Source organism: Podarcis tiliguerta (genome assembly GCF_965153285.1).
Source record: "Podarcis tiliguerta genome assembly, chromosome: 2".
Classification (NCBI taxonomy): domain Eukaryota; kingdom Metazoa; phylum Chordata; class Lepidosauria; order Squamata; family Lacertidae; genus Podarcis; species Podarcis tiliguerta.
Window position 1 is genome coordinate 7,960,614 of NC_139535.1, and position 16,397 is coordinate 7,977,010.

The 16,397-nt window shown below is 50.8% G+C and overlaps 1 protein-coding gene and 2 long non-coding RNA genes across 5 annotated transcripts in view; all 3 read right to left on the bottom strand.

Annotated features, from left to right (window-relative positions):
- The window catches only part of LOC310671060, a 184,643-nt gene that overhangs the window by 60,086 nt on the left and 108,160 nt on the right, over positions 1-16,397 (bottom strand). The window lies entirely within an intron of this gene.
- The window catches only part of LOC310671048, a 105,918-nt gene that overhangs the window by 22,363 nt on the left and 67,158 nt on the right, over positions 1-16,397 (bottom strand). The gene's annotated exons all lie outside the window — the stretch shown is intronic.
- On the bottom strand, positions 1,290-16,265 carry LOC310670487 (uncharacterized protein). Of its 3 annotated transcripts, none has more exons than XM_083425917.1 (7): positions 16,085-16,265; positions 11,110-11,210; positions 10,675-11,072; positions 8,525-8,648; positions 6,188-6,766; positions 2,472-2,552; positions 1,290-2,053 (listed from the first exon to the last, which is right to left on the bottom strand). In XM_083425917.1, exons 3-7 carry the CDS (start codon positions 11,002-11,004, stop codon positions 1,581-1,583), a joined length of 1,587 nt encoding a protein of 528 aa, XP_083282043.1. In that variant the 5' UTR covers positions 11,005-11,072; positions 11,110-11,210; positions 16,085-16,265; the 3' UTR covers positions 1,290-1,580. The 3 variants fall into 3 exon arrangements, with proteins under 3 accessions (XP_083282043.1, XP_083282042.1, XP_083282041.1); XM_083425916.1 differs by having other exon boundaries at positions 11,110-11,240; XM_083425915.1 differs by having other exon boundaries at positions 10,675-11,240.

Consider the following 16,397-nt stretch of genomic DNA (forward strand, 5'->3'; position numbering starts at 1 on the left):
GGGACCTGAGTGCATCAGCACTTTCTAGCAACTGATATTCAGAAGTGTATGTTGCCTCTTAACTGTTGAGACAGAGCATAGCCTTTGTGGCCAATAGCCATGGTTTAGCCCCCTTTTAAAGCCAGCCAAGTTGGGGGCCGCCAATGTCCCTTTGTGGCCCTCTGCCCATTCCACTGTCTCCGTTCATGCCATCTCTCCAAGCGGAGACTGGACACTGGGGCATAAATTTCCCCAGTGTGTTATTTTTCCACAGAAAATTCCTCCGCTTCTTTCCCTGCTCTCCTCTGCTCAGCATGCGAGGAGTTGCAGCTGCCGGCATTGTCCAACCAAACGGCCATGGGCTGGCTATGGGGCCGGGTGCGTCACTGAGGAGGCACATGGAAGGCTGTGGGCCTGAGGCCTACTGTTTGAGAAACCCTGGTCCAGAAGTCATAGGGTTGAGCCAGGACCTGGGAGGCCAGGGTTCAAACCCCTATTCGGCCATGAGGCTCACTTGGGCCAGTCGCACTCTCTCAGGCTGGCCCACCTGACAGGGTTGTTGAGAGGAAAATACAGTGGTGCCTCGCAAGACGAAAAGAATCCGTTCTGTGAGTCTCTTCGTCTAGCGGTTTTTTCGTCTTGCGAAGCAACCCCATTAGCGGATTAGCGCTATTAGCGGCTATTAAAGGCTTAAGGGATTAGCAGATTAGCTGCTAAAAGGCTATTAGCAGCTTAGTGCCTTAGAAAAAGGGGGCGGGGAGCAAAAAAAACCCCCCAGGAATCGCAAGACATTTTCCTCTTGCGAAGCAAGCCCATAGGAAATTCGTCCTGCGAAGCACCTCCAAAACGGAAAACCCTTTCGTCTAGTGGGTTTTCCGTCTTGCGAGGCATTCGTCTTGCGGGGCACCACTGTATATAGAGGAACAGAGGTACATAAATTTAATCCTTCAATGAAAGCCCCTCAGAGTTCATTTTACACTCCCAAGTGGTTATTCGTAGTAACGGTGGCAGCTGCCCCACATGCAATGTCAGGTGTGGGGCAGGTGGCCATTGTTTATGAGGAATGAACTTCTGGGCCCAGATTTAGCCAATAGGGCCGGAAGTTCCCAATCCCTGCTGTAAATAAACCAGTGCCCCTTAACCCCAAATGTGCATGTGGACAGACTTCAGCTCTTCCCATTCTTGAAGCCACTTTTTCTACTATATGGCTTCAGGCCTATAAATTTGGCTCGGCCCAATCTGGTTGCCAAGGAACATCGATGAAAAACACACACCCAAGGATTTCCCCACCAGAAACAGCAGCCAACTGGTTCACTTTTTGCCTTCTTTCTTTTTTAACTTGATGCCGGGGCTCGAAGTTTATTAAAAAAGAAAGAAAATACTTTATTTTTAAAAATAGGGTTTTTGTTAGCTTTCGGCAATGGCAGAACAAACGGCTGTTAGGACGAAGCCTTCGGTTTGTGGACAGCGCTCTAATGGGAAAGCATGGGGGGGGGGGGTGTGGAAGAGAAAACAACTCCCAAGAGGTTAACCGAATTAAAGAATGAAACACGGCAAGCAGACAACCGCAAGCTCTTGTAGGGGATTGCAAAAGGCGAGAGTCAAGGGCTGTAGTTCTGAGGCCTCCTCCTGGTACGGGCCCTGGGTGTCAAGGGCCGCCTGGGGACGCCCAGGCGGGAGGAAGAAGGGCCTGCAGGCCGGTGGCTGGATTGGGCCGTCCGTGGCGGCCATGCTTGGCGTGAGGGGGCAGTGGACACGGCCGCCGGAGCGGACGACTGCCGCTGCCATATGAGCAGCTCCAGAAGTTCTGTCTGCCGTTGCATGATGGCAATGATCTGCTCCGTGCCCACCCTGTCCTTCTCGCGGTCCTCCAGGTCTGCTTTGGCGTAGCCGTCGAGGGCGGAAAGGATTCTGTCCGTAGCAGCCTGCATCCGCAGGTCCGCTGCCATCGCCAGCTCCGCGGCCAAATCGTTCCTGGTCTTCTTGTGCCGGTTCCGGATGTTGGCGAGGCGTTCGGCAGCCGAGAGGCCCGTCGGCCCAGGCAAGGGGCTGTGGCAAGGGGTCGGGTGCACGTCTGGGAGCAATTTGGGAAGCGGGGAGGGGGAGAAACACAAAAGCAGAGTGAGGGCATTTTGAAAGGCTGCAAGGGATTCTGGGAAGGGGACGGTCAAGCTTATGAGCATCGCTTGAAGGAGCTGAGATGGGCAGCCTGTGGCCCTCCCAGATGTTGCACCAACTCACACCAGCCTCAGAGGCCAGGGATGATGGGAGTTGTAGTCCAGCAACAGCTTCCCTGACCCTGCTAATATTATACCCACTCTCTGGATGTGGATCTTTAATGCAGTCAACATGCCAACTTCCTGGAAAAGACCAGGCGACCTCTAAGGTCCCATCCAACTCCCTGAGGTTCTGCAGAATGCATTCAGCACTCTGAATTCATTCATTAAACATCACCATTCAGCATACAAAATTCATTCCGCATTCCCTCTTACCTGCCGTGGAGCCAGTGGTGGCTGGGCTGCCAAGGAGACTGGGCGGGGCAGGTGGCAAGGGGTTGAGCAAATGATCGGCTTCTAAAAAACAAAGGGAAGGGCATTAAATATAATTTTGCATCGTAATATACCGCCTCTTTCCACCCGAACCAACTCAGACCTTGCGTTCACCATCAGAGGCGCTGTGTGTTCCCCCACCACTGAGGGATGTGTGGAACGTGTTAACATGGGAACGGCCTTTTCAGTGGTGGCTCCTCGTTTGTGGAATGCTCTCCCCACAGAAGCTCACCTGGTACCACTGCTGTCTGTTTTTAGTCACCAGGCAAAGGCATTCTTATTTCCCCCGTCAGATATGTCAGTGGCCTTTGTTCCGCTCATCCTTTAAGCGGCGTAGGTTCCTTTTAAGCATTTTGTCAGATGACCATTTTAGCTCTTGTTTACTGCCGTTTTTATGTCTGATTATAATGCTTTCCTTATTTCTTTTTTTTAATGGTGTGAGTCGCTTTGAGGCAATGCTGAGGCTGCTGATAGCCTTAGCAAAGGCCACTGACAGCAGTAAATCACACCAAACAAGTTGGAATTAACTCTTTATTAGCAAAAACAGGAGTGTCAGGCCTAATGAGCACAGCAACTCATATCTGGCAGGTGTTGGCCCATGAAGCAGTTGCTGAGATTGAAGGTCCCAGCCTCCCCTCCTCTCCAGGGTTTCCCCCAAGCAATCTGACACTACGCCTGTGTGAAGCTTACATCTCCATTCGCCCTTTTCATAGAATCATAGAGTTGGAAGAGACCACAAGGGCCATCAAGTCCAACCCCCTGCCAAGCAGGAAACACCACCAGAGCACTCCTGACATATGGTTGTCAAGCCTCTGCTTAAAGACCTCCAAAGAAGGAGACTCCACCACACTCCTTGGCAGCAAATTCCACTGTCAAACAGCTCTTACTGTCAGGAAGTTCTTCCTAATGTTTAGGTGGAATCTTCTTTCTTGTAGTTTGGATCCATTGCTCCGTGTCCGCTTCTCTGGAGCAGCAGAAAACAACCTTTCTCCCTTCTCTATGTGACATCCTTTTATATATTTGAACATGGCTATCATATCACCCCCTTAAACTCCTCTTCTCCAGGCTAAACATGCCCAGCTCCCTTAGCCGTTCCTCATAAGGCATCGTTTCCAGGCCTTTGACCATTTTGGTTGCCCTCCTCTGGACACGTTCCAGTTTGTCAGTGTCCTTCTTGAACTGTGGTGCCCAGAACTGGACACAGTACTCCAGGTGAGGTCTGACCAGAGCAGAATACAGTGGCACTATTACTTCCCTTGATCTAGATGCTATACTCCTATTGATGCAGCCCAGAATTGCATTGGCTTTTTTCGCTGTCGCATCATGCCTCTCCTGGTTCTGGGAATTGGAGGGGAGCTTCTTGCAGCAGGAGGGGGTGACGCCTGTGCCTCTTCACCAGCCTGACCCATCTCTGTCTCTTGGCCTTCCTCTCCTGCTTCAGCTTCTGCCTGATTCTAGACTTCTCTCTGCCACAGACTCTCCCTGCTCACTAAGCCCTGTTACCTCTTTGGCTTCCAACGCTGCCTCCTCCCAGTCTTCTCCCTCTTCTCCCTCATTGTCATCCCACCAACACTCCCTGGGCTCTGAACCTTCTTCCCCTGTGGGTTCCTCAGCTGGTTCCGCCTACCATTCCTCTGTGTCCGGCCAGCCTGGACAGTAAGAGCTGACAGTAAGAGCTGTTTGACAGTGGAATTTGCTGCCAAGGATTGTGGTGGAGTCTCCTTCTTTGGAGGTCTTTAAGCAGAGGCTTGACAACCATATGTCAGGAGTGCTCTGATGGTGTTTCCTGCTTGGCAGGGGGCTGGACTCGATGGCCCTTGTGCTCTCTACCAACTCTATGATTCTATGATTCTAAAACAGCGGTGAGCAACTGCTGGGAGGGAGAGATAATTCCCCGAGACAAGCAGCTGCAGAATGGCTGGATTTAATTTTAATATGCCAAACGCAGGATTTAGATGACGGCAACACTGGGCTAACCAGGTCATGCATGGAGTGCTGGGCCAAGCAGCAGGAGGAAGAGCTAGAGGATTTGCAGAGCTGAGCGACATGAACATTGGGCATCCTCTCAAATTAGCTCACGGCTGGTATTCCCACAGGAGGAGGAAAGTACAAACTGGGGAACTGGCTCATAAGCTAAAACAAAAACACAAGGCCAGAACGAAACCACAAAGAAGACTCCGGAGATAAGGATGTAAGAAGAGTCAATGGCCCACGCAGTCCAGCCTCCTTCTCTTAACATGGCTGACAAGATGGGGAGTCCAGAAGAAGTACCTGTGTGCAGCAGTGCTCTCTCTCCCCTTCTGCAGTTTCTGGCAACTGGTATTCGGAGACGCACTGCCTCCGACAGTGGTGGCAGAACACAACCACCAGGGGTAGCAGCCAGCCTTATTCTCCTTCTTCAGTTTGTCTCTTAAAGCCATCCAAGATGGCGGCCATTGCTGCCTCTCGTGGGAGCAAATTCCACAGTTTAACTGTAAAGTGGGATGATACCCAGCTCTACCTCTCTTTTAAATCAGAACCAGTGAAGGCCGTGAATGTCCCGTGTGAGTGTCTGGAGGCAGCTGGAGGGTGGATGGCGGCCAACAGATTGAGGCTGAATCCTGACACGACAAGGGTACTGTTTTTAGGGGACAGGGGACAGGCAGGTGTGGGGGACTCCCTGGTCCTAAACAGGGATAATGTGACCCTGAAGGACCAGGTGAGCAGCCTGGGAGTCATTTTGGACTCACAGCTGTCTATGGAGTCACAGGTCAGTTCTATGTCCAGGGCAGCTGTCTACCAGCTCCATCTGGTACGCAGGATGAGACCCTTCCTGCATGTGCACTATCTCACCAGAGTGGTGCATGCTCTAGTTATCTCCCCCTTGGACTACTGCAACGCACTCTATGTGGGGCGACCTTTGAAGGTGACCTGAAAACTTCAACTAATCCAGAATGTAGTAGCTAGACTAATAACTGGAGGCAGCCGCCGAGACCATATAACACCGGTCCTGAAAGACCTACATTGGCTCCCAATACATTTCCGAGCACAATTCAAAGTGTTGGTGCTGACCTTTAAAGCCCTAAACAGCCTCAGCCCAGTATACCTGAAGGAGTGTCTCCACCCCCATTGCTCAGCCCGGACACGGAGGTCCAGCTCCAAGGGCCTTCTGGCAAGTGAGGTTACAGGGAACCAGGCAGAGGGCTTTCTTGGTAGTGGAAGCCACCCTGTAGAACGCCCTCCCATCAGATGTCAAAAGCTATCTGACTTCTAGAAGGCATCTGAAGGCAGCCCTGTTTAGGGATGTTTTTAATGTTTGATGTTTTGTTGTTTTAAATATTCTGTTGGGAGCCGCCCAGAGTGGCTGGGGAAACCCATCCAGATGGGTGGGGGTATAAAAATGAGAAATTATTACCATTGCTATTTAAAGAAGGACTTTCTTCTGTCTCTCCTGAGCACCCCAAGCATTCTGCTTCACTGGATGTCTCCCTCTGGGTTCCCGTGTGACGAGAGAGGGAGAAAAACTCTATCCACACTTTCTCCACACACTTCTATTGTGTCACCACATTGCGCACCCAATTATTCCTGTTTGTGCAGAGAGAGGGAGGGAGGAGGGGACAGAAGGAAAGCTGAACTGACCTCTCGTCTTCATAAATAACCACAAAAAAGGGGGCACTTACCCGCGGCCGGCCGAGGGGTGCTTATCGGCTCCTCAGAGTTGTCCTCTGTTTTGCACACCACGGTGGTGGAGTCCACCGAATCGACGAGTTCGATGGAGAACTGGGCAGAGGGGTCGAAGAAGTCCTGGGGCTCATGGTAGTCCTCAGACTCGTGGGGGCCCTCCTCCTCCAGGCCACACGGTGGACCATCATCTCCCCCTGACTCCTCCTGGTGCCCGTAACTCTGGGCCTGCCCCGCGGGTTGGGGCGCTCCGGAATCCAGAATCTGCTCCAGCTGGTCGTAAAAGGGGCAGGTGAGGCGCCCTGTCCCTGAGCAGTTGTTCTCTTTCACCTTCTTGTAGTCCCGGCGCATCGTCTTGGTCTTGGTGCGGCACTCCTGGGCTGTCCGCTCGTGGCCCCTCTTGGCCATCTCGTTGGCAATGACCTGGAAGGTGTCCATGTTCCGGTGGCTGCTCTGAAGGACCTGCTGGATTCTCTGCTCACCCCAGATATCCAGGAGATCAATCACCTCGGCATACGACCAGTTGGTGCCACGGCGGCTCATCTTCGGGAAATGTGGCATCGGCAGGGCAGAGCCAGCTGTGGCCAACAGGGAAGTGGGAGAGGGTGAACCTCTGGTCTTTATTTTTTTTTTAGTTCAACTAAGGCAGAGGGGGGGATGTGGGTGGCGCTGAGGGTTAAACCACAGAGCCTAGGGCCTGCCGATCAGAAGGTCGGCGGTTCGAATCCCCACCATGGGTGAGCTCCCGTTGCTCAGTCCCTGCTCCTGCCCACCTAGCAGTTCGAAAGCACGTCAAAGTGCAAGAAGATAAATAGGTACCGCTCCAGCGGGAAGTTAAATGGCGTTTCCGTGCGCTGCTCTGGTTCGCCAGAAGTGGCTTAGTCATGCTGGCCACATGACCCGGAAGCTGTACGCCGGCTCCCTCGGCCAATAAAGCGAGATGAGCGCCGCAACCCCAGAGTCGTCTGCGACTGGACCTAATGGTCAGGGGTCTCTTTACCTTAAGGCAGAGGGAGGCCCAACTTTCTATACCAAGCAGGCTGGAAGAGTACCTTGACACGGAACTACCTTGTTGCTCCTGGTGGCAGGGAGCCGAGGCCAAAATCTGAGCCCCCCACCACAGCCCTTGTGCTGCCTTCACAAAGCCGGATAAACTGAGAAAGCGCTAAGCTAGGCTTTGGGAGGGAGGCAAGAGGACTCTACGACACTGTCAGAGCCCTCACACCTCCTTCCCAAGCCCCGGGCTTCCCTTACCTGCCTTTGGCAAGGTAGCTTGAGGGCTTCAAATGTTGCCGAGGGCCGCCAAATGAGGCCTCAAGGGCCACATGTTGGACCGCCTTGATCTAAGGCAAAGTTGCGGAGGCTCAAGCCCAGAGTCCAAAAGTGGCCCTGCAGACATATTGACCTGGCCCCCAGGAGCCTCCCTAAGCCACACCCCTTCTTCCACGACCATGCCCCCTCAGTGATCTTACACTGTGCCCTCTTAGGAGTCATTCTGCATGATCAAATGTCGCCTCGGAGCGAGATCACTCCTTTTTGCTTGACCGGGTGGAGAGAACGGTGTGTGTACAGAAAGGGAAATCTCTTTTAGGGGGTGCTCCTTGCTGGAATGTAAGTCTACATTACAAAGGTTAAGAGTTACATCTGTTTCTTCACCCACTTTCGCCTCTGCCCGCCCCCCTGTCACGTGGCCCTTGGAGGGCAGCTCATTAGGGAACGCTGCCCTTAGGCCAACAACGGCTCCCTTCGCCTGGTGTGTACAGTGGTACCTTGGGTTAAGTACTTAATTTGTTATGTAGGTCCGTTCTTAACCTGAAACTGTTCTTAACCTGAAGCACCACTTTAGTTAATGGGGCCTCCCACTGCTGCTGCGCGATTTCTGTTCTCATCCTGAAGCAAAGTTCTTAACCCGAGGTACTGTTTCTGGGTTAGCGGAGTCTGTAACCTGAAGCGTATGTAACCTGAGGCGTATGTAACCCGAGTACCACTGTAGATGCATTTCTGAGATAGGTAAACCCCTGGTCGGATCTGGTACAAGGCAGCGCTCTGTGTTTTCTTCTGCCAATAAATTTGCACATGTCCTGCAAATACAAAGCTGAAGACAGTTCTTTCTCCACCCGCCCCCTGCAAAGATGCAAAAACTGCTCCCTCGTCTGCCAGTGGACCTGTTTCCCTGCCCTGCAGACAGATGTAGCACCGCCCCCCCCCAAAAAAAAGCTGCAATCAGGCAAAGCAGTAATGGTGGTGACCGACAGAGGTTTTCAGGACGCAAAATGCAGCACACAGAATATACACATTCCCCTGGCTGGTGTCTCGGGGGCAGAATTAGCCCTTACCGAGTGAGCTGGCTTCACTCTCCAGCCTCTGCTTGGCCTCCCTGCGGAGATACCGCCGCCTGTCCAGCAAGGTGTGGTCGGCCTCCGGGGAATGGACGTCCATCTCGTCAAAAAGGACCGGCACCTGGGAACAAAGGCAGAGGGCTGTTGGTTCACACATGCTAAATGCTCTTTTATTTACTGCAGTGGGTGAGGAACCCCAGGCCTGAGGGCCACACGTGGAGGGACCCCTCTCCATCAGTGGAACGTTGGTCCCCAGGACAGATCTACTCCACAGGACACATCAACCCTCCTCCCTGTTATTCTTTAATTCGTTTTTTGAAATATTTATATTCCACATTTTTCACTAGTCGTACCTCGGATCCCAAACGCCTTGGTAACTCAGACGTTTTGGCTCCCAAACTCCATAAACTCAGAAGTGAGTGTTCTGGTTTGCAAACGTTCTTTGGAACCTGAACATCCGACGGGGCTTACGATTGGCTGCAGGAGCTTCCTACAGCCAATCGGAAGCCGCGCTTCGGTTTCCAATTGTTTTGGAAGTCAAACGGACTTTCGGAACGGATTCCGTTCGACTTCCGAGGTACCACTGTATAATAAATTTAAGAAATTCAATAAATACAACAGTAAAAACATCTATGAATGCTGGTTAGTAAAAAGAAATTGACATTGCAAAGGCCTATGGGGAAATCTCTGAAACAACAATGGGATATCTGCTCCGCCCAAGGCATGATGGAGAACAGCAACAACCGGGAAAAGATAGACATAACATCTTGCAAGGACAGGAAGAAACACCACAGACAGAATAATTGCCACATGCAGGAGAAACAAGGATATAGTTTGTGTGCCTCACTTGTAGTTCTGTAAATAATTTAATGTGTCAACATGAATAGATAGAAGTTATTAACATTGCAGTTGTTGTAAGGGATTATTATATTTGACTGAAATGTAATTGAAATGTAATTGAAAATTGAAACTGTAAGATTTTGGAATGCAGAAATGAAGAAAATAATCAAACCATCATTTCTAGCACGTGAGGGGGCACTTAAATTATATAATTTGGTATTTCAACGATTGGTCTTAGTACAGTCGTACCTTGGAAGTCGAACGGAATCCGTTCCGGAAGTCCGTTCAACTTCTGGAACATTCAGAAACCAAAGCACGGCTTCTGATTGGCTGCAGGAAGCTCCTGCAGAAAACCGGAAGCTGTGGAAGCCCCGTCAGACGTTCGGCTTCCAAAAATAGTTCGCAAACCGGAACAGTCACTTCTGGGTTTGCGGCGTTTGGGAACCAAAATGTTCGAGAACTAAGCTGTTTGAAAACCAAAGTACGACATAATTTGGTATTGTTATAATGAAGCTATTATTGGATTATAACTGAAAACTAATAAAAAAAATTATTAAAAAAATGACATTGCAAAGGCTTGTTTGAACGACACAGGCAACGTCTAAAAGCAGGAACGATTCCTGCTGTGCATCTACCCATAGTGTCAACGTTTCCCTTTTTTAAAGGGAAATTCCCTTATTAGAAATAGGATTCCTCGCAAGAAAAGGGAAAAGTTGACAGCTATGCATCTACCAGCAGGGAGTTCCATAGGCCACAGCCTGTCATACTACATAGTAAAGGGCAACCAAACCTCAGGAACCACAATAAGTCTCCCAGGTGGGCCTTAAGGCATTTCTGGTCCAGGTCAGTCAAAGGTAAAGGTAAAGGTACCCCTGCCCGTACGGGCCAGTCTTGACAGACTCTAGGGTTGTGCGCTCATCTCACTCTAGAGGCCGGGAGCCAGCGCTGTCCGCAGACAATTCCGGGTCACGTGGCCAGCGTGACAAGCTGCATCTGGCGAGCCAGCGCAGCACACGGAACGCCGTTTACCTTCCCGCTGGTAAGCGGTCCCTATTTATCTACTTGCACCCGGGGGTGCTTTCGAACTGCTAGGTTGGCAGGCGCTGGGACCGAACGACGGGAGTGCACCCCGCCGCGGGGATTCGAACCGCCAACCATGCGATCGGCAAGTCCTAGGCACTGAGGTTTTACCCACAGCGCCACCCGCGTCCCAGGTCAGTCAGGGCTCTGTAAATCAGCAAAAGCAGCCGAACTGCTCACAGGTGGGCAAGCACTTTGGTTTGATCCCCGGCTCCCTGCTTTTTTACCTGTTGCTCCCGTCTCCTTGCTCCTCGTTGCCTCAGGATGAGCTCCTCTGGCTGCTGAGGGGGCCCCCATCCCGAATGAGGCGACTGGATGAGTCTTAGGTGCTCCTGGCCGTGGGCTTCCCAGCACTGAGGCACCTCTTCGTCTAGCTCTTGCTTGACCTGCTCCGGCCCTGGCCATCCCAAAATGTCCCTCAGGCTCCCGGCCCGGATGACGCAAGGCCCTTTCGCCGGTCCATCTTCCTCTTCCTCATCCTCCTCTTCCATTTTTATCTGCAGCACTTGGTCTCCCGCCATCTGGAGGTTGGCCGCTGCTGCCCGCTCGGCAGCCATTTTGTCCTTTCCAGCTTTGTGCCAACGTCGGCTTGCACCGGGTCTTGCTCACAGACCTCCCTCTCTTGCTGCCAGCATTGGGCAAACGGCGCCGGTTCCTCAAACTGATCTCCCAGGGTCCTGTTTTTTTCTTTTTCCGATCGTGCTACAAATTATTTAGGGCGTTTAGACATACAGATGTCAGCATCACACACAAGGTTTTGCTCCTGCAGGGAAGACATACAGAAAACCGAAGGCTGGAGAGAGAGAGAGAGAGAGAGAGAGAGAGAGAGAGAGAGAGAAACCCAGAAAAATTAACCTGCTAAACTGATATTCCATGTCTGGGATGGGAAATTTCTTTCATTTTTAGGGCCTTATATGCACATTTTACTTTTGTTCAGTAGGCCAGTTTCTGCTCAAAGCTTTATAACCACATGATGCATTGATGGAAACAGAATATTCAAAATATTATTATTTTTAGCGGGGCAGCTGACGAAGGAGAAATATGAAACTTTTTGCCATGTAAATGAAAAATACCGTATTTTTCGCCCTATAGGACGCACTTTTCCACCTCCAAAAATGAAGGGGAAATGTGTGTGCGTCCTATGGGGCGAATGCAGGCTTTTGCTGAAGCCTGGAGAGCGAGAGCGGTCGGTGCGCACAGACCCCTCTCGCTTTCCAGGCTTCAGGAAGCTATCCGCAAGGCTTGCAAGCCCGTGGGAGTTCCTGCTGGGCTCCTAAGGCTTGCGGACAGCAGCCTGCAGCCCAAAACCCGGGGAGCGCAGCAGAGTGCGCCCCGGGCTTCGAGCAGATATCCACAAACCTGGGGAGCCCGCGGGAGTTCCCGCCGGGCTCCCTAGGCTTGTGGATAGCAGCTTGTTCTGGGGGCTGGGGTCAGGGGAAGCTTGGGCTTCCCCCGCCCCAACCCCGCGCCTGGGGGGGGAATTTTTTTTTCTTTATTCCCCCCCCCCCCCAGGTGCGCCCTATGGGCCGGTGCGCCCTATAGGGCAAAAAATACGGTACACTCTTTTGTCAATCACAGTAACGTGGGCATTATTTTTGTGATTAACCAAATCCTAAAAGGGAGCCAAAGAGAACTTGTGTGAAGCCCTGCTTGGTGCTTTTAAAACTAAACTAAACAAACACACACACACTTTCTTGTGGCTAAGACAAATTAACGACACCGGGTTCAGTGTCCTGTCCTGTTTCCTGGATTTTGTAATATCTTAACCAGTCCATGAAACGCAGGAAGTTTATCCTTTTGCACTGTCTTCCTGTAAGCACTGCAGCCAAGGTTCTTCAGTGGGGTTGGTGGAGAAATTTGATTCAGTCTGCATTTAAAGGCGATCTTACGCAATTGGCATTTTCTGGGGGGAAAACACGCAAAACGAAACAGCCATCCTTTGAAATTTACACTTCTCCAATTTTTGCAATGCAGTCCTTCAGCCGTGTAATGTGAACAAAAATGGATAGAGTGAAGTGTGCGCTGAAATGTGTATATTAGTGAAAACAAAACAGAATTGTATTAGAAGAAACTGCATACAAAACTGTGCATATTAGGAGTAACTAGCAGTAAAATGTGAATTGATTTTCACCAGGACTTGAAAATATAAATTGCAAGCTGATGTGGAAGTGTGGAGAACAGATCTAAATACTAGAAAGTGAGATACTGAAAGAAATTGAATTTAATTTCTCTTCATCCCTACTCTTACGTATGTGCCATTAATAGCCTGGATAGCTCAGTTGGGTAGAACGTAGTCCTGATAACACCAAGGCTCCAGGTTCGATACCCATATGGGACAGCTGCATATTCCTGCATTGCAGGGGGTTAGACTAGATGACCCTCAGGGTCCCTTCTAACTCTACAATTCTATGAAAAATATAACAATCTGCATCCAAGCAACTCAAATGTCCCACTGCAAAACACTTGAATTCCAACGTTGGCATAAAGGTAAAGGTACCCCTGCCCATACGGGCCAGTCTTGACAGACTCTAGGGTTGTGCGCTCATCTCACTCTAGAGGCCGGGGGCCAGCGCTGTCCGCAGACACTTCCGGGTCACGTGGCCAGCGTGACATTGCTGCTCTGGCGAGCCATAGCTGCACACGGAAACGCTGTTTACCTTCCTGCTGGAAAGCGATCCCTATTTGTCTACTTGCACCCGGGAGTGCTTTCGAACTGCTAGGTTGGCAGGCGCTGGGGCCGAGCGACGGGATTCAAACCGCCGACCATGTGATCGGCAAGTCCTAGGTGCTAAGGTTTTACCCACAGCGCCACCCGCGTCCCATAAGTTATATGAAATGCACATACATACACTCATTGTGCTGTAGGTAGTCAGGGGAAAGAAGGGCCCATAGGAGGCAACTCAGCATGGCTTTAAAAGAGGATTAGATAAATTCATGGAGGATAAGGCTATCCATGGATACACACACACACACACACACACACACACACACACACAGATATAGACTCCACGGCACCTGTCATTCATAACACTTAATGCATCTGATGAAAGGGACTGTAAAGGTAAAGGTAAAGAGACCCCTGACCATTAGGTCCAGTTGTGGCAGACCCTGGGGTTGCGGCGCTCATCTCGCTTTATTGGCCGAGGGAGCCGCCGTACAGCTTCCGGGTCATGTGGCCAGCATGACTAAGCCGCTTCTGGCGAACCAGAGCAGCGCACGGAAACGCCGTTTACCTTCCCGCCAGAGCGGTACCTATTTATCTACTTGCACTTTGACGTGCTTTCGAACTGCTAGGTGGGCAGGAGCAGGGACCGAGCAACGGTAGCTCACCCCGTCGCGTGGATTCGAACCGCCGACCTCCTGATCGGCAAGCCCTAGGCTATGTGGTTTAACCCACAGCGCCATCTGCGTCCCTTGAGATGTCATGGAATCTGTGGTTTAGATCACAGCACCACCCGCATCCCAAGGGGACTTAAACCACAATTAATGTGTTCGGTCATTAAGTTTTCATCAGTCAGTCTGTCTGTCTGTCTGCCTTTTGCTACAGGAGACAGGCATACCTACCATGACTGGAATCGATAAAACGAACACCCCCGTCACTTAGAACATTTCTACATCCCAAACCCACCCCGTCTCAAAATAAACACACAGCTTTTGTTTGGCATCATGGGCATAGCCAGAATTTATGTTTTTTGGGGGGGGGGCAGGACACCCACCTGTCACCATTCTCTACCCGTCTGGCTCTGACTATCAGATTCGGAACGAAGTGTCTGGACAACTTTTTTTTTAATTACAGTGGTGCCTCGCAAGACGAAAAGAATCCATTCTGTGAGTCTCTTCGTCTAGCGTTTTTTTCGTCTTGTGAAGCAAGCCCATTAGCGGATTAGCGCTATTAGCAGTTTAAGGGCTATTAGCGGCTATTAAAGGCTTAAGGGATTAGCGGATTAGCTGCTAAAAGGCTATTAGCAGCTTAGTGCCTTAGAAAAAGGGGGTGGGGAGCGGGGGGGGGGGGAACCCAGGAATTGCAAGACATTTTCCTCTTGCGAAGCAAGCCCATAGAGAAATTCGTCCTGCGAAGCACCTCCAAAACAGAAAACCCTTTCGTCTAGCGGGTTTTCCGTCTTGCGAGGCATTCGTCTTGCGGGGCACCACTGTACTTTCTTCCGACCACAAGTGCTCAGAAAAACCTGTCAAAATCTTTCCACAATTTATACTTCAAGTATTTTTATTTATTTACTTGATGGGGGGGGGCTGCTTTCCTGTCTACGCCCATGTTTAGCATCCAAGTTAACTATAGTCCTGGATATGAAATTACCTTATCTCCATAGAAAGTGAGCAGGCCAGGAAAGGGCCATGGGCTAGTGTCTCGCAGGGCAGAAAACTGTCTACTTAATGGAAGAGACAAACCAGACTGACACTGAACTTGGGGGAACCCACAACCTAGAAGGACGGCCTGCAAACAAGTATATGGGTCTGGTTTTTGTTGGCGTTTTAGTTTTGCAGGGGACGTTCCAGACCCTCCAACTGTCCCTCTTGGATTTACTGAAGCCGCCCCGCTTGCTGATTTGATCCCGGAATATCCCGCTTTTCCTTAGGACGTCCCTATTTTCATCGCAGAAATGTTGGAGGGTATGAAGTGCTCAAACACACACACACACACACACACACACTTTGAAATAATACACCCAATAAAAGCCGGATTTGGCGCAGGATCATAGCTGTCAACTTTTCCCTTCTCTTGCAAGGAATCCTATTCGGAATAAGGGAATTTCCCTTTAAAAAAAGGAACACGTTGACAGCTATGCGCAGGATCCTTATACAGCATGTTCTTTTGCAGCTCACGATGAACCGCAACACAACTGCAACTATATATATAAAATACACACACACAGAGAGAGTGGTACCTCGGGTTAAGTACTTAACTCGTTCCAGAGGTCCGTTCTTAACCTGAAACTGTTCTTAACCTGAAGCACTTTAGCTAATGGGGGCCTCCCGCTGCTGCCGTGCCACCGGAGCAAGATTTCTGTTCTTATCCTGAAGCAGTTCTTAACCTGAGGTACTATTTCTGGGTTAGCGGAGTCTGTAACCTGAAGCATATGTAACCCAAGGTACCACTCTGTGTGTGTGTGTGTGTGTGTGTGTGTGTACACACACACACACACACACACACACACAGTATATAAGCTACGGATTCACTGACGTGGGAAGGGTTTTGTGTGAGCATTTTGCTCTGGCTGGGTAGAAAGAGGGAGGGGAGGTCACTGCTGGCTGACACCAGCTGTTCCTCACCTCGCTTGCGCCTACAAGCATTCATTAAATTCCTTCCTCTCTTTTTTTGCAAACGCAATGAATACCACTCTGCCCCGCTACTCCTCCATCGTAATACAGTGGTACCTCGGGTTAAGAACTTAATACGTTCCGGAGGTCCGTTCTTAACCTGAAACCGTTCTTAACCTGAAGAACCACTTTAGCTAATGGGGCCTCCCGCTGCCACCGCGCGATTTCTGTTCTCATCCTGAAGCCAAGTTCTTAACCCGAGGTACTATTGCGGGGTTAGCGGAGTCTGTAACCTGGAGCGTCTGCAACCCGAGGTACCACTGTCAATGGAAGCTGCATGCAACCCACTTGAGAGCTCACCTCTTCGGGGATCTGGCCCCCTTCCTATGGGGAGCAAGGGCTCGGCTTCCTTCCGCTGCACATGCAGCCGCTGCGAGGTTATCGATTATCGCTCCTGGTGCTGCTTGCAAGGATTCAGACAGGCCATTTCCTCCCCCGCCCCCACCAGGAAGCCGCTTTCATGCTTCGCCAGCTGCACAAAACGGGGGGTTGCTGTTTCTCAGGCTTTCTAGGCAAGCGGAGGAGCTCGCTCGGTTTAACCCTACAGCGCCCCTCTGCAGGGAATAAATAAGAGCTTCATGCATTTATAGCGCAATAACACCTCGATCGCTCA

What these genes read in the sequence shown, in the direction of transcription:
- LOC310670487 (XM_083425917.1), bottom strand. Translation starts at nt 11,004, where the DNA reads ATGGCTGCCGAGCGGGCAGCAGCGGCCAACCTCCAGATGGCGGGAGAC. An exon ending in GAGTGAAGCCAGCTCACTCG is followed by an intron (nt 6,767 to 8,524) that starts GTAAGGGCTAAT and finishes TGTTGGCCACAG; the next exon opens with CTGGCTCTGCCCTGCCGATG. An exon ending in CACCACTGGCTCCACGGCAG is followed by an intron (nt 2,054 to 2,471) that starts GTAAGAGGGAAT and finishes AATTGCTCCCAG; the next exon opens with ACGTGCACCCGACCCCTTGC.